The 25,966-nt window shown below is 59.6% G+C and overlaps 1 protein-coding gene across 1 annotated transcript in view; it reads right to left on the reverse strand.

Moving 5' to 3' along the window:
• Nucleotides 1-4,521: 4,521 nt before the first annotated feature.
• STIM1 (stromal interaction molecule 1) overlaps nucleotides 4,522-25,966 on the reverse strand; it is a 64,093-nt gene continuing 42,648 nt past the window's right edge. Inside the window, exons 6-12 of the mRNA XM_041470300.1 lie at nucleotides 23,662-23,839; nucleotides 20,577-20,744; nucleotides 19,121-19,221; nucleotides 15,235-15,290; nucleotides 11,997-12,063; nucleotides 11,323-11,952; nucleotides 4,522-5,365 (exon numbers count right to left, since the gene is read on the reverse strand). Of these exons, the coding sequence (XP_041326234.1) occupies nucleotides 4,816-5,365; nucleotides 11,323-11,952; nucleotides 11,997-12,063; nucleotides 15,235-15,290; nucleotides 19,121-19,221; nucleotides 20,577-20,744; nucleotides 23,662-23,839 (1,750 nt within the window). The 3' untranslated portion in view covers nucleotides 4,522-4,815. The remainder of the gene's footprint in view (nucleotides 5,366-11,322; nucleotides 11,953-11,996; nucleotides 12,064-15,234; nucleotides 15,291-19,120; nucleotides 19,222-20,576; nucleotides 20,745-23,661; nucleotides 23,840-25,966) is intronic.

Genomic DNA, 25,966 nt, shown 5'->3' on the forward strand with positions numbered 1-25,966 from the left:
GAAACACGGGCAGCTGGGAGCGGGGACTGCCCCGGGAGCGTGCTGCTGGGACAGGGCTGCAGGTGGGCATGGAGGGCACTGGAAACACTGGGATCTGCCGGGGGCACAGCCCGAGGGATGGCTGCTGTCCCTGTGCCACCGTCCCCTGGATGGCTGCTGTCCCCCCTGTGCCATTGTCCCCTGGGATGGCTGCTGTCCCTGTGCCATCGTCCTGTGGGATGGCTGCTGCTGTCCCTGTGCCACCATCCCATGAGATGGCTGCTGCTGTCCCTGTGCCATTGCCATCCCCCAGCCCGGGCGATGCCAACCTCTGCTCCCAGCGAGTGTTTCCCTGTTTGTCCTGGACACGTCCTGCCCCTCAGAGGTGACGCTGGGACACTCTGGGAGCAGGACCCAGTCTGGGAAGGACCTTGGGACACTGAGCACATCCAGAGGGGACAGCCAGGCTGGAGAGGGGCTGGAACACAAACCCTGAGAGGAAGCCCTGAGGGAGCTGGGGGTGCTCCCCTGGAGAAAAGGAGACTCAGGGGTGCCCTCCTCACTGTGCACAGCTCCTGAAAGGTGCCTGTGCTCAGCTGGGCTGGGCTCTGTCTGCAGCAGCACTGACACAGCCAGAGCACACAGCCTGCAGCTGCACCGAGGGAATGCAGGCTGCAGAGCAGGAAAGAGTTTTTCCAGCAAGGTGATAAAGTTCTGGAATGGCTGCCCGGGGAGGTGCTGCAGTCACCATCCCTGGGGGTGTTTAACACAGCCTGGATGTGGCACTGGGGGCCAGGCTTTGGCTGAGCTCTTGGGGCTGGGCTGGGCTCCATGGACTGGAAGGTCTCTTCCCAACCCAGGGATTCTGGGAATCTGTGACCTGCTGCCCACAGAGCTGTCCCATCTCCCAGGGCAGTTTGGGGGTGGCTGCCTGTCCCTGTCCCCATGGCAGTGCCAGTATGTCCCCGGGGTGGATCCACTGTGCCTTGGACCAAATTCCCACAGGAGAGGACGATGGCAGGGCCCTGGTGCGGGTGGGAGCTGGGGTGTCCCTCTGCTCTGTCCCCACTGACCTGGCCAAGAACCCATCCCCAGCAGGCACCAGCGTCCCATCCCACTGTGCTGGAAGCCTGGCAAGGGCTGCAAGAACAGAGCAGCAGCCAGCAGCTCGTAAAATAGACTACATGCTTTATTGGATTGAAAAGTTTTATGAAATGACAAAAAACAAAAAACAAAAACCACCTTAAATCAAGAATTGGCAGATGTGTCAACAGTTGCCGTTTGGTGGATCCCCAACCCCTTCTCCAGAAGCATCCACAGCTCTCTGCCACCACAAGCAGCTCCGGCCCCGACCCCGCTGGCCCCGCTCCCGGGGGGCCCTGCCCGTGACAGCAGGGTGCCCACAAATCGGGGTGCCCATGAATTGGGGTATCCACTAATCGGGGTGCCCATGAATCAGGGTGCCCATGGATTGGGATGCCCACAAATCAGGGTGCCCATGAATCGGGGTGCCCATGGATCAGGGTGCCCACAAATCAGGGTGCCCATGGATCAGGGTGCCCACAGATCGGGGTGCCCACGGAATCGGGGTGCCCAGGCAGCAGCCCCGTTGTGGGGCCGAGCGCGTCCCCCCGTCCCCAGGGAAATGCAGGCACTTAAAGTCATTGAGAGGAATTTTTCACTTATCCCAAAGCAACAGTGAAATTGTTTAACTCCCGCCTACGCAACAAAAAACACCTTTGTAGCCCTTCCTGAATTGTCAAGACACAAATATATTACTCTGGCATAAAGCAAGGCCCCGGGGGGCTCTCGGCATCTGGCCCGGCCTCCTCTTCCTCCTCCTCCCCCATCGTGCATCCTCCTCTGCCTCGGCAGGAGCAGCCCCCTGCCCACCCCAAGGACGTGCGGGATGGTGGTCTGGGGACGGAGGGGGTGCTGAGGACAGGGACCCCGGCCTGGGGGGTCGTGTGGTGCCAGGGAGCTGCCTCGAGTGGGGTGGGAGGGGGCTTGGGGGTTCCCCTGGCAGCCCCGGGGCTGGGCTCCCCCCTCGGGGTGGAACGGTGCCCAGCTGCGGGGATGGGCAGGGCTCACCCCTGGGTGCTCAGCCCTGGGGCAGGGCTCACCCCTGGGTGCTCAGCCCCGGGGATGGGCAGGGCTCACCCCTGGGTGCTCAGCCCCGGGGATGGGCAGGGCTCACCCCTCGGGACAGGCTCGGCCCTCGCAGGGAGTGGGACTCAGCCGCAGCTGCTGCCCTGAGTGGGGACCCCGCAGTGGCCAGGCTGTGCTGGGGACACGCCGAGGTGAGCCGGGGGCTGTGAGCAGCAGGATGTGACCCACAGTGTGCTGAGGGAGGATGGACTGAGCCCGGGTCAGGCTGGTACAGCCAGGGACACCCCGGCGTGTGGCCTCAGGCTGAGGGGGACACTGCCTGTGAGCCTCCTGCGTCCCTCGGGGGGCACAGAGCCCCCAGCACTGCTCCAGGGGAGGACTCTGTCACGGTCCTGCCAGCCAGGCACAGCCTGTCCCCTGCCCTGGAGAGCCCTGCTGTGTCCTGGTCCCTCCCTCTGGCCCTGCCCAGCCAGGACAGGGGACATGGGACAGGCCCTGCTCCGGGGAGCCCCCTCCTCTCCTCTCCGTGTGGATGTGGCAGCACCCCTCGGAATGGCCCTTCCCTCCCCCTGCCCTGGAGAGCCCTGCTGTGTCCTGGTCCCTCCCTCTGGCCCTGCCCAGCCAGGACAGGGGACATGGGACATGGGACAGGCCCTGCTCCGGGGAGCCCCCTCCTCTCCTCTCCGGGTGGATGTGGCAGCTGGACCTGGCTTTGCACCAGCACCCCTCGCAATGGCCCTTCCCTCACTGTCCCTCGTCACCAGGGTCCTCAGCCGGGTCCCCGGGTCCCGGTGAGTTCGGAGGAGTGCAGGGGACCGGGGAGGGTGCCCGGGGAAGTGAAGCCGGGGCCAGGCGTGTCCCTCCCGCCCCGTGTCCCCCGGCACCGGGCAGAGCGGTGCGGGGACAGCCCCGTCCCCGCGGGCCCCCGTGGGCACCGGGAGCGCACAAGTACCGGCAAGGGCAGAGTCCTCCCCTGCTCCTGCGCAGCGAGAGCGGCTCGGGAGGGCATCCCCTTCCCAGGGGCGCAGCCGAGGGGCCGGGCTGGAGGAGTGACTCGGAGAAATGAGGGAGAACCGCTGCGAGCCGAGTCACCCCGGGGGGAGCGCGGAGCCGCCCCCGCCCGCCCTCAGCCTGTGCAAAAGTCGGAGGAGGCAGGAAAACAAGGCAGTGAGCCCCTGCCCGCCCGGCCCCGGCTCTGCCCCTCTCTGTGCCCCAGGGCCAGGGGCTCGCCTCGAGCAGCTCCAGGGAGCCAGGACACAGAACCGGGATGGGACCCATCCCTCCCCATGGATCCCAGGGGGATCCCCCATTCTGGGATAGGATCCATCCCTCCCCACGGATCCCAGGGGGATCCCCCATTCCGGGATGGGATCCATCCCTCCCCACGGATCCCAGGGGGATCCCCCATTCCGCAATGGGATCCATCCCTCCCCACAGATCCCAAGGGACCTGAGAGCGCTCCCAGCTCACCCCAAGCCCGGTGTCCCCCCAGATTGCTCAGAGGGTCCCTCAGCCCTTGCCACATCCGTGTGTGCGCCCGCGCCCCCCGGCCCTGCCCCTCGCCCGGCTCAGCCGGTGCCAACCTCTAATCCCGGCGGGAGGAATTAGAGCTTGGCCGTCCCCGCAGGAAGCCATGCCCAGCCCCGCCGCTGCACGTGGTTTGTGCCCAGCCTGTGCCTACCGGTGACGGCCAAGGCGGCTCCTGGAGCCCCTCTGGAGAGTGGGAGGCAGGAGGCCGAGGGAAATGACAAGTCACAGCTCGCTCCTCCCGGCTGCATGGCTGTGGCCCCCCGGTGCTCCCCAGGGCACGGCGGCGCTGCCCGGGCAGCGGGATGGGTGAGGGGCAGCGGGATGGGTGAGGGGCCCCGGCCCTGCCCACGCACAGGAGGGTGCAGCGGAATGGAGGCAATGGAGAGGGAAGGAGCGAGGGAAGAGAAGCGAGAGGGGGTGGGAAGAGATGGGAGGTGCTGAGCTGTCCCTCGCTCTGGAGCCCCCCGGTCGCTGCTCCTGGCACAGACCCCTGCACATGGGTCACCAAACCTGCCTGGCACTGCACGGAGCCCCCAGATCATCTCCTAGGGTACCACCATCACCATCAGCCTGGAGGCAGCTGAAGAGACCGGCAAGAGAAGGGAAAACTCCTCAACAGAGCGGGAGACATCCAGGGAGAACTGCAGAGATGTTCAGGGATCCCAGACTGGTTTGGGTGAGAAGGAACATGAGGACCATCCAGTGCCACCCTGCCATGGCAGGGACACCTTCCCCTGTGCCAGGCTGCTCCAGCCCCAGTGTCCAGCCTGGCCTTGGGCACTGCCAGGGATCCAGGGGCAGCCCCAGCTGCTCTGGGCACCCTGTGCCAGGGCCTGCCCACCCTGCCAGGGAACAATTCCTTCCCAAAATCCCATTTAACCCTACTTTCTTGTCAGTTAAAAAAAAAAAAAAATAAAACCACATTGAAACCAAACCCAAAGGCCGCGTGGCTGAGCAGAGCAGGAGTAACTGGAAGCCATGCACAGCAAAGCCGGGACCGCAGCGGTCGGAGGGAGGGAGGCAGGGGCGGCTCTTCTCGCGCTTCTCGTCTCGGAGATGAGGAAATAAATAAGTTTAAATAGCTCCTCCCGTGCCGGCGCTGGGGTGACTCGGGGTGCGGAGGGAGCCGGGGCCGCGCTGCGCTCCCGGTGCACGGCCGGCCCCGGGCCCGGCGGACGCGTCCGGGGGTGTCCCCCGCTACTTCTTGGGCTTCTTGAAGATCTTTAGGGGGAACTTTTTCTTGCTCTGGCCGAGGTCAACCTCGTCGCCCGTCAGGCTGCTGTCCTCGTCCCCCGGGCTCTTCTTGGCGGCCAGCTGCGGGATGCGGGTGTTCCTGGCGCCGCTGGGCCGGCAGTCAGAGATGGGGGAGGGGGTGTCGGGGTCGGTGGAGCTGGGGCTGTGCGACCGCGACGAATCCGAGTGGCTGGGCTTGCCGGCCGTCGGGTGGCTGATCTCCCCCAGGCTGGAGGACTTCTCCATGCCGTGGTTCACCATCATCATCTTCTTCATCACCATGGGGCTCTCGGGCAGCCGCTCCTGCAAAGCCGCCAGGGCGGAGGGCTCCCCGTGCCGGCTGCCGCCGTTGGGGGTGGGCGCGCCGGGGCCCGGGGCCGCGGGGACAGCCTCCTCCATGGACCTGGTCAGCAGCGTGGGCCGGGCAGCCAGCAGCTTGGGCGCCGAGCTGGGGATACGCTGGTGGTCGCTCAGGTGCGGGATGGAGGAGTCGGAGTCGCAGCGAGTTAAATCTCTGCGGTGGAGAGCGCCGAGACAGAGGGGTCAGTGCCGGCCCGGCCCGGCCCCGCGCACACGGATGGCAGCAGCGGCTGAGGGGACCCCAGAGACCCCCAGAGGGGCTGGCAGTGAGCCCCTGCCCGCCCGGCCCCGGGTCCCTGTCCCTGCCCTGAATCCCTGTCCCTGCCCTGGTCCCTGTCCCTGCTGATGGTTCCCAGCGCTGGTCCCAGCCCTGGCCTCTGAGGAAGGCTCTCCTCACTGCTCTCCACAAAGTGCTGGCACACGCTGAAGTCCTGGCTGTGCTGGCACGGGGAGCTGGGACAGACCCAGAACGTTCTCCTCGTGCTGGAACAAGAGCATTTCTTCAAGAGAAGCCATGGAACAAAGCCGGGCCCTCGTTCAGCAGCTCCAGGGAACGCAGAGGAAAAGGGATCCTGTGGGTGGCTGGCATTCAGCCCTGGATCTTCTGGGGGAGCCCAGCTGTGCAGAACACCTCAGCTCTCCTCTTCCCCAGCAGCAGAGCCCTGGGCAGTGCTGGCATTGTCCTTGTCCTCGCAGGGTCCGGGTGAGCCGCCGGGAGAACGGAACGATCCCATGGTGTGAGACCCAGGTTATTCTGAGTGAGCAGCTGGAGCCCCTTCAAGGGACACGAGGGCCATCATCACACGTGTGGAGCCACCGAGCTCCCAGGGCCACCAGCGGATGCTGCGGAAGTCACTGTCACGGCTGGTGGCCCACGGCTGTCACTGGGGTAACTGGGGTAACTGGGGAACAGCAGGGAACAGTGGGGCACTCAGGGTGCTGGGGCTGACCCCCAAAACAGGGACACACCCACACCCCTGGGCTGGCACACCTCGGGGTGCTGCCAGTGCCTTCAGACAGAATGTCACTGCCATCGCAGCCTCCAGCTCCATCAAGGAATTCAGGAATCTCCTGCCCTTCCCAAATGTTTCTACTCACGGCTTACCACACCTGAGAAGGGGAATTCCTGCTGGGAATTCCTGCCTGGACACTCCTCTCCCAGGGAAGGTGGCAGAAGCTCTCACCTGCACATGCTGAGCCCTTGCTGAGAACATCCACTTCCAGAGGTTCATTTCCCCCACAAATCCCTGGAAAGTGCCCCCTTCCCAGGAGAACAAAGCAGCCTTTGGCTGCAGGGCTGGCACCAGCCCAAGGCCAGGAGTGGCCGGCGCTGGGTCCCAGCAGAGCTGGAGAAGGAGCGAGGCTGTGGGGCAGAGCCCTGGCACGGGAAGGGTGCTGGGCAGAGCCAGGGCCAGGCCAGGCGGGATCGGATCCTGGCAGGAATGCAGTGCCCACTCTGCACTCGTGGAGCAGGTGGGAGAGCCCCGAGGGACCCCACGTGCCCTGGCTGGGGATGGGGGCACAGCAACACCCGCTCCCTTCACAGGCAGTGTCCCAGCTCCACCACAGAATCTTCTTTTCCAGGAAATCCAGCCCATCCCTTCTGGCTGCCACAATCCCACGGGGAGAGATCCGGGCGAGGGTCGGTGATATAAATCCTTTCCAAACAGCCAGAGGGCAGCAAATAGAGGGAAAAATGGATTTTCCTTCAACTGAGGAGACCTCAAGGATGTGTGAAGAGGGCGAGTGCTCCTCGCTGGGCTCCAGAGAGCTGCTCCCTCTCCTCAAGCCTGGCAGGTTCCAGTGCAGCAGGGACCAAAGCAGCCCTGCAGCGCTGCAGCGGGCGCAAAGCGACGCCAGCAGATGGAGAGCCATGCTCTGCTCCAGGAGGATCCTCTGCCCGGAGAGCTGGGAACCCGATCCCAGGACAGCTGGTCCCACGCCACGGGAGGTGGGCAGGGCCTCGGTGACAGCACAGCCACTGTGTCACCTCCTGGGAGCGCCCTGGCTGCAGCACAGGGCCGGTGTCCCTGCTCCGGGGTGGATGTACTCGGATCCTCGGCCCTGGAGCGGATGCACCACAGGGGTTCCACCCTGGGAGCCCCAGTTCATCCCTCTGGGCTCATCCGGGGGGGCTGGAGGAGCTGATGCCCAAGAGTAATTCCCAAATATTCCTACTCTGCTCATGCACAATCTCTCCAGCTCTAAGTCAGGAATATATTCCTGAAGGACACAGGGAAGAGCTGGTGACAGCAGCACCCACCAGAGCAGCAGCAGCAGCAGTGCCCACCCTGTGCCAGGCTCCGGGGTCATCCCGGCACACAGGACACACCCACCACGCCAGGGACAATCCAAGGGACACCTGGCACAGGCACAGGGACCTCCTGCATTCCTAACGGGGCACCCACGGGCTGATTCTGGGAGCTGAACACCAGAACTTCAGGGATTTTCTTCAGCCCCAAATGAGCCTTTTCCTGGTGGTTCCCACAAGGAAGTGCACAACAGCAGGGACAGCATTCCTGGGATCACAGTGGCTGGGTCACAGGCAGCCAGAGGAGTGGACACTCCTGAGTCCATGCCAGGACAACAGGGAGGAAAGAGCATTCCCAGGACACTGCCATCATCCCGGATGAGGCTCAGCAAGGCCTGGCCTATATCCCACTGATTTCCATGAGGATTATGCTCCTGAACTGTTCCAGCACACTTGCAAGAAGAAAAGCTATCCCAGGACAGACTGGCCTTGATGGGATCCCAGGAAGGAATCAGAGGAAGTGTTTTTGTGGAGCAGCAGGAGCCCCTGACAGCTCATCCCTCCTGGAAACCACAGAGCAGCAACTGGACAGGGAAATACCTGGGAGCCCGAGCCTTCCTCCATGCCAGCAGTGCTCCCTGCTCTTTTCCATGGATCCAGGCACTCCAGCACCACCACAGTGACCCTGCCAGCGCTCAGCTGCCTAAGGCAGGATGGATCTGCTTCCTCCTGGCTCCCTCCCACCCCACCAGGATCCACCCGAGCCACGAGGGAGGGAGGGAGGGTGAGGAGATGGGGATGGTGAACAAAAGAAGCAGAGAGCAAAGCATGGAATAAGGAAAGCCTGGAGTGCAGGAGGAGCAGGGGAGGAGCAGGAGCAGGATGGAGAACAAACACCTGTTTTTCCCCAGCCCTGCAGCCCGTGAGGGATTCCTCTGGGTGTTCCCGCTCGGGTCCAGCCCGGCACGGCCCAGGAGCTGCCCCGGGTGTGCTGCAGCAGGCACAGAGCCCTGGCTGCCTCACCCCTCCGTGTCTGGCTCTCGGAGCACCCCTGGCTGCCGGGCTCCGTGTGTGGCACCAGGGACCAAGGCTTTTCTCAAGGCAAAGTCCCAGATTTGCTGTGGGGCTGAGCTTGGCGCAGCCTCAACGCACACCCAGCGGCAGCTTCCTCCCTTCCACCCTGCCAGAGCTGTGAATTACTCATTTCCCTGGATTCCTGACTCTCTCCCTGCCCTGAGCTTTGGCTGCCGCCTCCCTTCCTGCTTGGAGAAGGGCCTGGGCACGGGCATTTGGTGCTCCACTCCCATCTCCATGGGTTTTATCCACCTGAGGCAGGCACTGGCAGCAGAAACCCCTGTGCACACACAGCCCCTCCAGCCCCTCTCCCCCCGGGGACCCCCCGATCCCGCAGCCGCCTCGGCCCGGACCCGCTCTGACCTTATTGGCGCCGGATCCTCTGAAGCCAATTGCAAAAGAGAAGCAGAGAGTGAGGAGTTGAGGGAGAGGCTCCCTGCCAGGATAACCCCAGCAGGACTCCGGAGACAGCCATCCCCAGCCTCGCTCCTCGGGGGCAGCTCCTTGGAGATGTTTCTCCTGCGAGCTCTGCCCAGCCTTGGCTCTGCTGGACGTGGGAGAGGCTAAAGAGCTCCAGCAGCCCCCACTGCCAGGGTGGCACATTCCTCCCACCAAGGGAGCCAGGGCTCTGCTCTGCTCCTTGCAGTGACTCCCTGAAGGCCTTTCTGAGGCTCCCCACTGCGCTGCCTGCCTCCCCGGAGGCTGAGGGATGGAAGGAAAGGCCTCCAGGAGCGGGGGTCTCAAGGAGGGGCAGCAATCCATCGGCCCGGCAGCGGCGCGTTTAGGGACGCATCAAAGCAGGGTGTGCTAGTGATGCAGCTGGATAAAACAATTATCAGCACGCCACAAACCCACAGCCTCGGGCACCCAACTCCTCATTTCTGCTGCTGGGCTGAGCAGGGATGAAGAGGTGAGCTGGGGGAGCTGCCTGCTGAGGTGCAGCTGGAGCACGTCCCGGCTGGGAGGGTCTGACTCCATCCCTTCCCCTGCATCAGCAGCCAGGCTTTCCCACGGGAGCAGGGACAGGACACTCCTGCTGGCACCCACTGGTGACCAGATGGGCTCTGACCAGGGCAGGCCCCATTTATTCCCTCCTCTGGCACCATCTCCTTCCCTTCCTGGGGTCCCCACACTGGATTCCATTTCCCTCTGCTACTCTCAGGGGGTCTGCAGGGACTCAGGCTTTGTCCTGGGCAGGAATTCACGGGCCTCAGTGTAAATAAATCACATTTAAACAGCTGTTTTGGACACAGGACATGAGCCCCAGGCTGCCAGGATGAGCCCTCCCTCCTGCAGAGTCAGGGAGGCAAAGGAAGCAGGGACCAGCAGCATTCCCAGCTTTTACCAGTCCAATTGGGACAGCTGCAATTGAGCTCCCACTGGTAGGAGTTAATTAATTACACTGCTTCTCATCATCCCCAACCAACCATTACTGAATTAACTGAGATGCTGCTCTTTAATTCTCCACTGTGGAGCAGGTGCAGGAATTTCTCCCTCGGTATTCCAGACTCCAGAACATGCCTGGGGCTGCTCAGCTTGGAGACACGCGGGGCAGGGAGGGGGTGCAACATCCAAACCAGAGACTGTGAACAAGGCCAGGAGAGATCCCAGCACCTGAGGGCAGAGGGACCCACAGGTGAGGGGATAATGGGACATCGTGCTGGGATGGGTGAAGATGTGGTGACTGGGAATGTTTCCCTGCCTGGAGAAATGATGGTGGAAGGACATTTCCCCTCTCCTCTGCCTGACCCAGAGACTTCCAGCCTTCTCCCAGCAGTCTGCTCCCCAGTACCGAGGATCAGCAGATGGGTTTTAATTTTGCCATGGAGAAAGCATGGAACAGAGATGGAATGACCTGGCAGGGACAGGATTCCCTGGTCCATCACAGCCTTCCCACTGCCTGCATGGAGTGCCTGGGACAGCTGAGGCCACGAGCTCAGATCCCAGTGCTCCAGAGGGATCCCACAGGGACACAGCACCTTGGGGCTGGCTGCACCCCTGACCCCGTGGCACCAGGACGTGTGGGATGTCACTTGGGTGACAGCCACCCCAGGAGCCTGATCCCGTGCTTGGGACACACAGCATTCCTGTCAGGCTGGCAGGGCCCCCTTGGAGCACCAGGCAGGATTCCTGCTCCTCCCTGTCCCCAGCACCATGACCTGGGACAGCTCTGGCATTGAGGGACGGAGGATAACCAGTGCCCAGGATGTACCAAGGAGCCAGCTGAAAGGGACCAAGCTAAAGCCAACAAAAGCAGCTCCAACTCCCTCCTCAGACATTCCCTAGCCAAAACACCCCCATTCCTCATCCCTACCAGAGCAGAGGCAGAGTCACTCTGGAACACACTCCTGAACTGCCACTCTAGCACCTCTGAAAACCATCCCAGATTTCTCCAGCTGCTACCTTGTAGTCCCCACCCGTCCTGTTCCCTTTGCAATTCACTTGTGAGGACCCCAGGGAGGTCCAGGCTTGGTGATCAGTTCTGTTACCTCCTCACATCCCCTTGTTGAGGGAATAGCGAGCACCTGGGAATTCTCATTTGCTCAGCTGCAGTAAAACAACAGCAGAGCACCTTGGGAGCTCGTTGACGTGGGGATGGCCCACGGAATCCTCCTTAGAGGCTCCAGCGGCTCGGGAGAGCAGCGGAAGGAACAAAAGTGGATAAATCACGGAACAAAGGCCCAAAAGAAAAGGGCAGGAGGAAGGTGAGAGAGAGAGCACCCCAGCAAGCATCAGCTCTGAGGCACGGCAGGCAGGAGGCAGCTAGAAAAGAAACAGCAATATACCCAAAGCTCCCAGTGCGACAGCGAACTCCAGAGGTGACATCAGGAGGGGGCAGGTCGGGGATGGAATCCATCTGGAGGAAATAAGAGGTGGTGTGATGGTAATAGATAGGGTGGACATGGCAAGCAGGAGCAGGTGCGGTGGTGGTGGATGAGGAGCAGGAGGTGGAGGAGGTGGAGGCAGGCGATGGGCTGGAGCCGGGCAGGTCGGAGCTGAAGGACTGTCCGGAGGTGAGGCTGTGCATTCGGCGCAGGGACGCTCGGCCCGCCCGCAGCGGGGCCACGGGGCCTGCCTCGGGCTGCCCCGGCACGAGACTCTCTACCAACCTCTGCGATCCGTGGCCGTGCTGCGGCTCCACCAGGCGCTGCCGGACTGTGCTGGGCAAGGCCGGAGCTGCAACGACACACGGGGACAGTGAGGGCACGGCCCGGCCTGCAGAGCTCCGCCAGAGAGTGAGGGCTCGGCTCAGCCTGTGGAGCTCCGCCGGCAGAGAGCGAGGGCTCAGCCCACGGAGCTCTGCCAACAGAGAGCAAGGGCCCGGCCTGGCCCGCGGAGCTCCACCGGCAGAGAGTGAGGGCTCGGCCTGGCGCGCGGAGCTCCGCCGGCAGAGCGAGGGCTCAGCCCACGGAGGTCTGCCAACAGAGAGCAAGGGTTCGGCTCAAGACTCTCTACCAACCTCTGCGATCCGTGGCCGTGCTGCGGCTCCACCAGGCGCTGCCGGACTGTGCTGGGCAAGGCCGGAGCTGCAACGACACACGGGGGACAGTGAGGGCACGGCCCGGCCTGCAGAGCTCCGCCAGAGAGTGAGGGCTCGGCTCAGCCTGTGGAGCTCCGCCGGCAGGGAGTGAGGGCTCAGCCTGTGGAGCTCCGCCGGCGGAGAGCGAGGGCTCGGCCTGGCCCGTGGAGCTCCGCCGGCAGGGAGTGAGGGCTCAGCCTGTGGAGCTCCGCCGGCAGAGAGCGAGGGCTCAGCCCATGGAGCTCCACCGGCAGAGAGTGAGGGCTCGGCCTGGCGCGCGGAGCTCCGCCGGCAGTGCGAGGGCTCAGCCCACGGAGCTCTGCCAACAGAGAGCAAGGGCTCGGCTCAGCCTGCGGAGCTCCACCAGAGTGAGGGCTCGGCTCGGCCTGCGGAGCTCTGCCAACAGAGAGCAAGGGCTCGGCCTGGCCTGCAGAGCTCCGCCAGCAGAGAGTGTGAGGGCACGGCCTGGCCCGTGGAGCTCCGCCAGCACTGGCACTGGCCCACTGGCACCATGAGAGCAGCACCACCCCACTGGCACCATCCCCGTCCCCTGGCACCACCACAGCAGCACCAGCCCGCTGGCACCGTCCCACCATCCCAGTCCCACTGACACCATCCCAGCAGCACCGTCCCGCTGTCCCTGTGCCACCAGCACTGTGCCACCTCGTGCCAGCAGTTAAGGCCTGTTTAATGCAGAAGCAGCTTTAAGCTGGTGCTGAACATGCTGGATTAATGCCCAGCCCATGGAAAACTCCAACACTGCTGATGTAGGTGCCTCTGAACACCTTATCTGAGCATCTTGCCTGACGCAGACAGCCGTGATTCATCCCACCCGGAGCCACCACCCGGCTCCGGGAGAGCAAAGAACTGGGCACTTCCAGGGCCATTCCACCCTCACAGACACCTCATGGCCCCAGTCCTGCTGCCTGGGTGGGACCTGCACAGCCCAAAGCAGGAGCCCCAGCTGAGCAGGTCACTGTTGGCACCTGAAGCTCCACTCCCAGAGCTCGGCTCTGCTCGCTTCATTGTGCAGGGGCAGCACCAGGAGCAGAGCCCTGGCAGCATGGAATCATACAGGGATTGGGTTGGGAGGCACCTTAAAGATCATCTCTTCCCAGCCCTGCCATGGCAGGGACACCTTCCCCTGTGCCAGGCTGCTCCAGCCCCAGTGTCCAGCCTGGCCTTGGGCACTGCCAGGGATCCAGGGCCAGTTCTCTGGCTGGTTGAATATACTGGGGTTGAGGATGTTGGGCAGGAATTGTTCCCTGGCAGGGTGGGCAGGCCCTGGCACAGGGTGCCCAGAGCAGCTGGGGCTGCCCTGGATCCCTGGCAGTGCCCAAGGCCAGGCTGGACACTGGGGCTGGAGCAGCCTGGCACAGGGGAAGGTGTCCCTGCCCTGGCAGGGGTGGGATGGGATGAGTTTAGGGGCGCTCCCAGCCCAGACTTCCTGGGATTCATGCCTGATTCCTCCATGCCTGAACTGGTGACTCTGGCCCCAGTGGCCTCACCTGCTCCCAGCCTGTCCCGTGACCACTGTGACTGATCAGAGACCCTCAAGAGAAATATTCTCCTCTGGTTGCCAATTCCCCTTGGTTTGGGGAACCACATGGGAATGTCCTTTGGAGTCCCAGCACCAGTTCCTGAACTGCCTTCAAAGCTCCCCAGGATCTCTCCAGCCCTGTGGTCACACCTGGCTGGAAGAGGAGCCCAGCACCCCCTGAGCAGCTGCCTGCACCCCACATCTGCCCCCAGGGTCACCCCCAGAGCCAGGGGAGGCCCCTTCACCTGCTTGGAGCCTTGGGAATGCTCCCCTCCCTCATGGAAAGCGGGATCCCAGGGCTGCAGCCCCGTCCCCAGCCAGCCAGGCTGGCTTTATTCCTTCCCCTTGCTGCCATTCCACACAAGATGATCCTCCTTTGGCAGGAGATAAGGTGTTCAGGATTGCTCAGGATTTCTTATGTGCACAAGAAATTAATGTACAAATGGGTTAAAAAGATGCAGAGACAGGAAAGCTCAGAAATGAAGGAGGAGGAGAGCTCCTTTGGGAATGGAAGAACCAGCAATCCCTGCTCTGGAAAATCCCAGCTGGACACAGAGAGCTCCTCTGGCAGAACGCCTTGGGACTGAAAGATCCACAAGGACATGTTTCCAGTGGAAGAAGGAATAAGAAGGAATAATTCTGGCAACTTGGCTGTTTCCACAGCCCCAAGGTGAATCCCAGTCTTTCCCACTGCTCCTTGCTCCCTACAGTGCCCATCCATGAACTTGGAATTTTACACCATTGCAAGATTTTTTTTATTCAGCTCCAGAGCTGCAATTCCAATTTGGGAATCTCATTGTGGAGGTTCACAGGGATCTGACTGCAGAGTAACTCACTGGGGTGATGGGTTTCTGCTACAGGTTTCTTCTTCCCTTGGGTCAAGCTTTTTTCCCTAAGATTACCCATTTTTTCCTGGTGTTCCACCCTTCATTTCCCAACTCAGTACTTCCCACCTTCGTGCTCTCCCTCTCCAAGACTTACTTCAGAGCAATGAGCTCTGGAGCAGAGGCTGGCACCTTGCTTCCCAGACCCTTCACTTCCCTCCAGACATGTCTTACCACCATTGCCCAAACTCCCTGCCCAAGGAAAAGCCCTCCCTGCCCGAGGCTGGCACATCCAGCTGCTCTGTCCCACAGCAGACGGGGCTCGGCCACGCTCCAAGGGGGAGGCTTCCAAAGGAAGCCAAGGCCTGCAGGCTGTGTGCCATCCCCAGGGACAGGTTTCCCTAAGGGTGGCACTGCTCAGGTTATTTAGGGATTCTGTGGGAACACGGCACCAGCAGCACCTGTGGGTGAGGGATGGGGCAGCAGGGAAGGAGGTGGGATGGGACAGGGAATGCTGTCACCTCTCCTGGCTTCACTGGGTCCTTCATCTCCACCTCAGGGGTAAAATGGAGTGAGTCCAACCCCCCAGATTCCCTAACTGCCCCCAGGAGCACGTGGGAGCTGCAGCTGAGATTCTTCTTCATCCCACCAGACTCTTCCCGGGGTTAGTGCAGGTGGCCATGGCTCAGTGAGGACAGATACATTCATTAGTTCCCGTGCCAGAAAGATGGAAAATTGGTGGATGTATTTTAGTCCAGAAAAAGGCCAGAGGGCAGAATAAAAAAAATGAAAATAAAATTGAAGAGAACCAAACCAGGGTATTTCCAGAGGGACTGATCCTCCGAGGACAGCGAGGAGCGGTCGCTGAACCTGCGCCCGAAAAGCCAGGCTGCATCTGGGGGGGCAGCCAGGTGGGAACAGGAGAGAGAGAGATGGGATTTACTGGGAGAAGCACCACGGGTCCTCAGCAACACCCTAGGGCAGGAGAAACTCGGCACTGCTCTCCTGAGGCGGGGTTTGCACACAAAGGAAGAAAGTCCTACAGGGAAAGGCTGCCTTGCTTTGGGAATTGGAGTGCCCAGTGCTTGCTAGAGGTGGATCACCTGCAGGGAGGAGGTGGGCAGGAGGGTGGGCAGGAGGGTGGGCAGGCTCTCTGCCCAGCCCTGGGATGATGGAACTGGAAGTGCTCCCTGGAAATGTCTCACTCGAGGTGTCCCAGTGCCAAGGAGCTGAGGCTGAAGTCGGGGCTGGAGGCTCACACCTGGGCCAGCTCAGGTCCTCAGGTGTCACCTGGGACTGTCCAAGCATCCCTGCCATCAGTGCCCAGCTGGGGCTGGGCCAGGCCTTTATCAGAGATGTCCAGCCTGATTCTGAGGGCGACTGGTAATGACAAGGAGCAGGATGTCTCCATTCTCTGAAGCTTTAATGTCCCCAAGCACAGCTGATCCCACAAAGTGTGGCTCCAGCCCCCATGTCTGCAGAGCCCTGGGAACACACAGGTACCCCCGTTCCTCCTGCACTGCCCAAAGCCTCCAAGCCCTGCCTCCCCCTGGCCCCTGCCCTGAGCCCCCCTCAGGGGGGCCGAGGGGAGGTGGGCCTGGCACACAGGGCACCTCCTGCAGCACACAGTGCCAGCCCTGGGACCCTTCTGCTCCCCCAGACTGCCCTGGCTTGGATTAAACTGTCCAGAGCAGCTGGGGCTGCCCCTGGATCCCTGGCAGTGCCCAAGGCCAGGGGCTTGAAGCAGCCTGGCACAGGGGAAGGTGTCCCTGCCATGGCAGGGTGACACTGGGTGGGCTGTGAGGTCCTTCCAAGCCAATCCACTCTGTGATTCCATGATTCCATGGATCAGGGTGCTGTGCCCTGCCAGCTGCTGCTGCTGTGCCCCCAGGCCCTGTCCCTTCCCTTCAGCTCTCTCAGTCTCTGGTGCAACACCCAAGGGGAAACTGTTTGGAAAATGAAAATGCCCTTTGGGAGAAGCAAGGCAGGACCTGGGCCAGCTGCAGGCAGGAACAGCAGCCAGGGCTGGCTCCCAGCTGCTGCAGAGAAGGTGACAGTGTCACCCAGCCCTGTGATACTAATTCCAGCAGCTGGGGGGTCACAGGCACAGGGTGATCCATGCTCAGCCCTCCCTCTGTGGGCTCTGGGCTTGGCAGAGCAGGGACAGCCGCCCTGGAGTGATGCTCCTGTCACCAACAAAGAGGGACAGGAGGGTCCCCCTGGCTGAGGCCAAGCCCTGCACAGAGCTGGGAACTGGGGCAGCCTCTGCTCCAGGGAGTGTTTAACAGGTCCCTGGGGCTGGAGAGTGCTGCTCCCACCCGGAATGCTGCAGGAAGCAGGTCCAGCTGTGCCTCAGGAGGGGGCAGCTTTGAGTCCTTTAAATCCCAAAAAGGTGCTCAGGCCAAGGGGACATTGGGATAATCCCTTTTCCTGTCCCACTGCCATGTCCACCCGTGCCTTTGGTTGGGGTTTTTGGTAAATGCTTAAATCGCTGAGCTGAGCAGAAGAGCACAGATAGAATGAAATGATGATTAACAATTCCTAAAGTACCAGTCATGCTGGAATTACCAGGCTCCAAACAAGCCCAGCAGAGGGGCCTGGCCTGTTAGGGATGCTCCTGACCCTGACGGACCAGCTCTGGTCTTTGGGCATGGAAACCTCAACTTGGATCAATTATTCCCTGCTGACACAGGTGAACTACAGATCCAGCTCTGCTCTGTGCCACAGCCCCCAACCCCAGCAGACACAGCCCCCGTTCCCAGGGAGCCTCTTATTCCCAGGAAGCCCCCAGAGCCCCATTCCCAGGGGGCTTCCAGAGCCCCTATTCCCAGGGAGCTTCTCCATTCCCAGGGAGCTCCTCCATCCCCAGGGAGCCCGCCATTGCCCCATTCCCAGGGAGCCCCCATTCCCAGGGAGTTCCCCCATTCCCAGGGATCCCCTGTTCCCAGGGACCCCCCGTTCCCAGGGAGTTCCCCCATTCCCACAGAGCCCCCGTTCCCAGGGACCCCCCGTTCCCAGGGAGTTCCCCCATTCCCAGGGACCCCCCATTCCCAGGGAGTTCCCCCATTCCCAGGGACCCCCTGTTCCCAGGGACCCCCCGTTCCCAGGGAGTTCCCCCATTAATATATTAAAATATATATAATATGTAATATATGTATTAATTATATTATATAATATATTAATATATATTATATATTAAAATATATATAATATATTTCTATATATATAGATATATAGATATAAAAATATAAACTTATCTTCTAATATAATATAAAATTATATTCTCTTATAATATAAAATATTAAAGTATAAAAATATCTAAATATAATACTAAATAGTATTAAAATATGAATACAGATATTAAATATCATAAATATTAAATATTAATTATATTTTAAAAAACCCTGTTGGAATGTTAAAATGTTCCCAGTCAAATGTTTATATAATATATTATATAAATATAAAATAAATAATCATAAAATATATAAGCAAATAGAATAACATAAATATAGCAAATAAATACTAAATAGCGAAATAATATGGAATTAATAGAAATATTAAATATTTTAATAAATGGAAATATTAACTATATGGTATGTTATGTATATATTAAAATATAAATAATAAATAAATATAAATAAAAATTATATAAAATTATATATAAATATTAAATAAGTGATATATTATAAATAAATGTTAAAATGTATAATTATATATAAATATAAAATTTTAAAATAGAAGCATGTAATATATATAATTTAATTATATGAATCTGTCTAATCACTCAGAATCTATTTACAAAAACATCTCAATGAAAGTGTATCAAAAATCAAAGCTGATAATAAAATTGTTAAATAGTTGATTTAATAATTAAAATTTAACAAATGAATTTATACATTTTAGTCATAATAGTTGTACTACTGTACAACTATTATAGTTGTACTACTAGTTGTACTATAGTTGTACTACTAATCTTAGTACCTTAGTACTTAACCTTAGTACCTTGTTTACTCCAATACCTTCAACAAATAATTAACAAAACTATTAAAAAAGTCTGCATAGTTTAAAGAGGAGGGGGACATGTCAGGGTCAGCTGGGGTCAGCTGTGCATCCTGAAATTTGAGACACTTTTGATTCCAGTTCCAGGAATCCAGCAATTAAGAAATGCAGCAGCAGCTGAAGTATCCAGGGATAACAAGAAGGGGGAATGGCTGCCAGTGCCAGAGGGCAGGGCTGGGTGGGATCTGGGCAATGAGGAATTGTTCCCTGGCAGGGTGGGCAGGGGCTGGGATGGAATTGCCAGAGCAGCTGGGGCTGCCCCTGGATCCCTGGCAGTGCCCAAGGCCAGGCTGGACACTGGGGCTGGAGCAGCCTGGCACAGGGGAAGGTGTCCCTGCCATGGCAGGGTGGCACTGGCTGGGATTTGGGGTCCCTCCAACCCAAACCATTCCATGGCAATCCCTTAAACATCCTGCAGCCTCCTGGAACCTCATTTTGGCAGGACTCCTAATTGCTCCATGTCACTGATCCCGTTTCTCACAGGTAAAATCAGGTTATTGATGGGGAGGAGCAAGTCCACCCCCAGGTCACTGAGGACAACAGAAGTTCAGCAAAAGGAGCCCCAGAGCCCCTGCAGGGGTGGGGACACTCCTGCCCGGGACAGGGGAGGGAGAAGAGGGAGGTGTGGGGCAGACACTCACTTTGCAGTTAAGATTTTGTGATCCACATCATCCAGAGAGGAACTGTGAGCCACGTGGAACGTCCCAAAAAGGGTGTTTCGCTTCTTTTTGATCTTTTCAGCCTGCAATATCAACAGAGAACGGTCAGAGGAAGAAGAGAACCTGAAGTTTCCTCCAGGCCATGGACATCCTGGATGGCTGAGACAGGAATAGTCCCTGCAGCTGCCTGCACATGTGGGAATAGTGGGAATGGTGCTGTGACTGAGGAATGTTCTCCCTGATCCTGGGTGAGGAAATCCCCAGCAGCAAGCAGCAGGTTGGGGCTTTCACGCTCCCTTCTCCCAGTTTCCCAAAAATCAGAGGGAAGGCTGAACTTTCAGGGCAGAGCTAGAGTCCCCATCCCTGGAGGGATCCCACAGCCCTGTGGGATGTGGCACCTGGGGACACGGGGCAGTGGTGGCCTTGGCACTGCTTGGGGAATAGGTGGACTTGAAGGTCTCTGAGGGTACCTGGAACCCAAACCATTCCATGATTCCATGAACCAGGTACCTCGCTCAGTGAAGGGCTCTCACACATTGGCTCATTCCTCCCGTGAATAACCACCAAACCCTTTTGGTTTTAGGTTGAGTTTGTGCCATTGTATCAAAAATTAAAGTCTCCTCCCACAGCTCTTCCATTCCCAGCTCCAGTGCATGAACCTGGGACTTAGGAGAGCCAAGGATGTGGGTGCAAGAACTGACACAGCCAAAAGAAAACTGTTGGAATGTTAAAATGTTCCCAGCCAAAGCAGATTAAGGCACAGTTTTCCCTCCTGCCAGCTCTGCTCCATATGGCCATGGGGACAGGGACGAGTCACAACAGCTCCCTGGGCTGATCCCTCAGGGCTGGCACATGAAATCCCGGATCAGGAATGCAGTGATGACTCAGGACCTCGGGATCCCACTGCCTGTGCACGCTCATCACCTGCAGCAGGGAGGGTGCTGAGAGGTGCAAAGCCCCCTGCTCACCCAGCACCCAGGGTGGGACCTGCCTCAGGAGCACCATCCTCATCCTCATGCTCAGCCCCTGCTCACACCTCTATAGTGCTGCACTTCTACAAGATGCAAATTTAAGGCATGAAGAGAGGAACTGCCCTTGAGCTGAGGGAGGGCAGGGCTGGATGGGATCTGGGCAATGAGGAATTGTTCCCTGGCAGGGTGGGCAGGGGCTGGGATGGAATTCCCAGAGCAGCTGGGGCTGCCCCTGGATCCCTGGCAGTGCCCAAGGCCAGGCTGGACACTGGGGCTGGAGCAGCCTGGGATAAAATCAAAGGCGTCCCTGCCCACAGAATGAGATGAACTTTGAGGTCCTTCCCAACCCAAGGCACTCTGGGATTCCACGATGCCACAAAGCCAAGGAGATGCAGAGAAACCAGCTCTGCAGGCTTCAGCCCCCAGACCCCCCCGGGGACCCAGCTCGAGGCCGCTGCAGCTCTCACCCCCTCCTTGGCCACCAGCAGCTGCTTCTCTGCGTTCTGCTTCTTGATGTTGTAGTACTGCACCTCCACCTCGTGGGTCAGCTGCAGCCACTTCTGCAGGGCCTCGGGGGCAGCCCAGCTGCAGTGGGACTCCAGCTCCTTCTCCGCGTTCTTCAGCGCCATCCGCACCTGGGGAGAGGCCACACCGTGGAGCGGCCGTGGGGACACGGCCCTCCCACAGCTCATCCCCTCTGCTGCCAAGCCCCTTCCCAGGCAGCTTCACCAGTCCTGGAGGCTGGAAACTGCTCTGGAGGAGAGGCGGCATCCTGAGGAGCCAGCCGCACGGCAGGCTGCTGCTCCGAGCACAGATCCTCCCACGGGCCGTTCCTGCCACCCCACAGCCCAGCTCCTTCCCCAGAAATCCCAGCCAGCACCGTGCTGAGCTCCCTCCCGACCCCACGAGCCACAGGAAAACCCTCTGGAGCCGATGGCACGGTGCACGAGGCGGTGCAAAGGGAATTGGGCTCGCAGAGAGGATGCTCTGGGGTTTTCTGCAGCCTCTGGAAACCTCTGCAGAGCTTGCTGCCTGTCTGTAAATCCCCCAGAGCCCCTGACAGGCAATCCCTGCCTCACCACAGCTCCCAGCCAAGCCCAGGGAGCTCGTCAGGAGACAACTTCCACACTGGAGAAAGTGAGAAAAATATTTAGACACAAAACATGTGCTGCTGGTCAGGAAAAGAAACAGCCTGGCTGGATCAGCCACTCCTGGGGTGTCTCCTTCCAGGCTCCTGCACACCCTGACACCCCACGGAGACAAAGGTTAGAAGGGACTGGCTGAGAAGCCAGTGGAGGACACTGCAGCCTCACAGAAAAGCCTTTAGTGGTGTAGACCACCAGGAATGAACTCGTCTGCTGCAGTGCCCACCCTGTGCAGAGGCTCTCACAGCCTGGCAAGCCCTGCAGGAAGGGAAGGTGCTCCAGCCTGGAGCAGCAGCAGGATGGCACCCCAATCCCAGGACACGCTCAGGGATGGGGCACTGTGCCACCAGAGCACCCTGGGGCTCGGGGGCTGTGGCCTCAGGCTGCACAGCAGCTTTGCCTCCCACCCACAGAGCTGCCCTGCTCCTGCAGCTGCAGCCCACGGGCACGGCCCCAGCCTGGCGGCGGTGGGCGGATGCAGAGCAGTGTTTTTGTGCAGGATTGCTCACACTCGGAGCTTTTCCCTGGGTGGGTTCTTCTGTAACTCAGGCATGTCTCACCCAGCCCAGCCCGGGGGGTTTCAGGGAGCCAAGAGCCCCGGGGTACAGGCAGATCTCTGAAATTCCCTGTTCCAAGGAACCTGCCTGGCTCGTGCAGGTCTGGCTCCAGTCTCAGTTTAAACTGATCTGTAACTTGCAGCCAGGTGAGAACCGTCCCTCAGGTGAGATAGGAAGCAGCTACTGGGATTGTGGGTTTGGACTTCTTGTAGGTTTGGGAAGGTTAAGGTTGGATACTGGGAAAATTTCCTTATGGACAGGGTTGTCCAGCCGTGGCACAGGCTGCCCAGGGCAACGCTGGAGTCACATCCAGGCAGGGATTTCACAGGATGTGGCAACTGGGGACATGGTCAGTGGTGGCCTTGGCCAGGCTGGGGAATGGCTGGGCTGGATGCTCCAACCCTTACACACCCCTCTGATCCACGAGAAAACATGGAAAGCATAACTGAACTCATTCTAAATCTGTCCTAAAACCATAAACACAAATCAAGAGAGACTGCATGGACAGGGGAGGGAGTCAGAAATCCCAGAGGGTGCAGCTCCAGGGCAAGTCCAAGCCCTCTGCTCCTGCTGGGATGTCACAAGGTGCCAGCACCCGCCCTGTCCAGCACCACAGCAGTGACTGGGATGTGTAATGGGCACTATGGAAAAGAGACTCAGGGCTTTTCCTCCACAAAGGGCAGTGGGAAACCAAAGGCAGAAGAGCAGCAGCATCACTGGATTCAGGGGGGTGAAGAGCAGTGAGGACTGGTGTCCCTCAGGAGTCAGGACTGGCACTGGGAATGTCTTTGCTGGTGACAGGGACACGGGGATCCAGGGCAGCCCCATCCTGGCAGTGACACAGAGCTGGTGCTGTGGGCACTCACTGCAGGGAAGGGATGGGGCACCCAGAGGCAGTTCTGGGTCTGTCCCAGCTCCCCGTGCCAGCACAGCCAGGACTCCAGCATGTGCCAGCACTTTGTGGAGAGCAGTGAGGAGAGCCTTCCTCAGAGGCCAGGGCTGGGACCAGCGCTGGGAACCATCAGCAGGGACAGGGACCAGGGCAGGGACAGGGACCAGGGCAGGGACAGGGATCCAGGGCAGGGACAGGGATCCAGGGCAGGGACAGGGATCCAGGGCAGGGACAGGGATCCAGGGCAGGGACAGGGATCCAGGGCAGGGACAGGGACAGGGCAGGGACAGGGATCCAGGGCAGGGACAGGGACCAGGGCAGGGACAGGGATTCAGGGCAGGGACAGGGACCAGGGCAGGGACAGGGATCCAGGGCAGGGACAGGGATCCAGGGCAGGGACACGGAGCTGGTGCTGTGGGCACTCACTGCAGGGAAGGGATGGGGCACCCAGAGGCACCTGGGCAGGCTGCAGAGCTGGGACTGTGCCAGCCTCTGCAGCCCAGCAGGACCAAGGGCAGGGCCTGCACCTGGCTCGGGGCAATCCCAGCACAAACACAGCCTGGGGAGAATGGACTGGGAGCAGCCCTGGGGACAGGGAGCTGGGATTGCTGGGAGAAGCTCCACAGGCCCTGGCCACGAGCACTGGGACCTGAAATCCCTGTGCCCTGGGCTGGTCCCACAGTGTGGGCAGCAGGAAAGGGATTGGGATTGTGTCCCTGAGCCCCCACAGGTGAGAGCAGAGCAGCTGGGGCTGCCCCTGGATCCTGGCAGTGCCCAAGGCCAGGCTGGACACTGGGGCTGGAGCAGCCTGGCACAGGGGAAGGTGTCCCTGCCCTGGCAGGGTGGCACTGGGTGGGCTCTGAGGGCCCTCCCAGCGCAGCCACTCTGTGTTTCTGTGATTCCCCCCAGGGGGATGCAGCAGCAGTGCCCTCAGTGCCTCCCCCAGGCGAGGCCTCACCTGCTCCAGCTCCTGCTCGGCGTATTTCTGCCGGCTGAGCTCGTTCTCGGTGCCCTCGCGCAGCTCCCGCAGCCGGTGTGCCTCCTGCTTGGCAATGCTGATCTCGTCCTGCAGCTTCTTCTCCAGGTGCACCTTCTCCACCTCCACGGAGCGGTGCTCCTCCTGCGCCTTCTGCAGCCTGCAACACACACACACACACCAGGGCCAGTGCTGGGCCAGCTCTGCAGGCAGCCAGGACCAGGGCTGCCCTCCAGAAACATCTGTGCTCTGCCCTCCAGAGCCAGCCCTGTGCTCTGCTCTGCTGTGCCCACGGGATGCAGGGAGAGAGTTCACCATGGCTGGGAAGAAAGGAAATTGTCAACTGCTCGGTCTCAGCTTGATTCATTTATCAAATACTCAGGATGCATTTTCATCATTTTGCACAGCACACCCAGATTTTCTCTCAAGGGTCTCAAATTAAGCTCAATTTTCGGTATTTTCATCCAAGTGAAGACTTTGATAAAACAAAGCAGGGGAAGATCTGCCAGAGCATAACAGACCACCCAGACGGGACAGATCCACGTTCCTCCCACAAAATCCTGCAAATTCAGACGTGTCTGAATCCTGCCTGGACGTTCTTATTCCTCCTCATGACAGATTGAATCAGCAGGAGTGTACAGCAGCAACTTGGAATTGTGGCAGCAACAAAAGCCTGGCTCTCCATGGCTCAGTGGGATCTTCCACGAGGAGCTGACCTGTGCTGGGCTCCCAGCAGGGCTGTGAGGCTGGCAGGGCACCAGCCGGGCCAGCGACCCTCGCACAGCACCCGAGTGCCACCTGTGCCAGGGGACACTGCACCCACCTGCAGCTGCCACGGGGGGAAGAGAGCAAGAGCCCCCAGTTGCTCCGGGCAAGCAGGGGGCTCACATTCCAGGAGATTCCATACAACCCACACATCTCCAAAACAGACCTGCCCACTCCTTTCAGGCTTCAGCAGGATGTGCCAAGACTTGATGAGTCACTTAATGGCCCGGGAAGTGTCACTGCTGCGGGGCATTCTCCAAGGTGCTCTGACGATGAATAAAGGCTGGGGTTGTGTAGGAACATTCCCAGCTCCTCAGGAGCATGTCTGAGCTGCTCAGCAAATTCCAGCAGCACTGGCACTGGAGAGGCATCCCGTGCCTTGCAGAGCTCTGCTCAGCACTGAGCCTCACCCAGCCAGCACAGCAGGGCCCTTCAAGCTCTGGAGAAGAAGTCTCTGAGCAGAACTGCAGCACAACTTCTCCACGAGTCCTGGAGCACTGGGGAGTTTTCGCTGTTCCTGTGGCAGCTGAAGATGCCAGCTGGACCCTGCTGGGCAAGGAGGAAGGAACATCTCCCCAAGAGGCCTCCCAAGCCCCCAGCTCACCTCGCAGCCCCTGAGCTCCTGCTGGGTGCCCTCTGCGAGGACGAGCCCCGCCGAGCTGCTCCGGCTTAAGGCTGTGTCCTGGTGGTTTTGTGTTTCTTCCTGAGGGGCTTTAAGAGCATTAGCTGAACTTCCCAGGAACATCCACTTGTTTACGTGGCTCTGCCCTCAGCAGCAGGGCCCAAGGTCGTTCCCCACAGGCACATTCCCAGTTTGGAGCTCGGAGGTGACGCCCAGCCGAGCCCTCCTGCCCCGGACAGCAGAGAGGGGATTCCTGTCTCCTTCCAGATGCAGGAAAAACAAATCCAACTTTCTTTGGGAGTGCTTCCAAGCTGTGACATAAAACTCCACGAGGCTGTGTGGGACCAGCTGTGGTTGGAGCCACAGAGGGGAGTGGATCTGTGCCAGGGGAAGGTGCCCAGCATGGCTCCATCACCTGGGAGCTCGCTCTCCGCAGGGACACCACTTGTGCCACCTCACTGGGGAACAGGAGTCCTGCCAGCAACTCTCAGGGGCAGGGTGAACCCCTGCAGGCTCTAAGGGGCTCCTGGGCAAGAAGTGGGGCTGCAGACCCGGGAATGCACTGCACAGATCCCCAGCACCTGGCTGGCTGCAGGTCTGACATCCTCGGCACCCTGGTGCCTGCACAGGGCACTCACCACACCCCGTGGCTGGCCTGGCATCAAACCCATGTCCACAGAAATCACTGGAAATGCAGCCATCAGCTCACAGGGCAGCCTAGTGAAGGTTTATCCTCCCAAACTCCACTGAAACCTCACAGAAAATCGTTCAAGGCCCACACTATACTGCTCTGTTATTTGCTAAATCTGCCCTTAACATATTCCACTGCCAGAGCATCCCACGGGTTTGTCAGCACCGACCCAGCAGATGACCCATCCCTGTCCCAGAAGATCCTAAGTC

The sequence above is a fragment of the Pyrgilauda ruficollis genome, unplaced genomic scaffold, assembly GCF_017590135.1.
Source record: "Pyrgilauda ruficollis isolate IOZ18807 unplaced genomic scaffold, ASM1759013v1 scaffold244, whole genome shotgun sequence".
NCBI classification, from domain to species: Eukaryota; Metazoa; Chordata; class Aves; order Passeriformes; family Passeridae; genus Pyrgilauda; species Pyrgilauda ruficollis.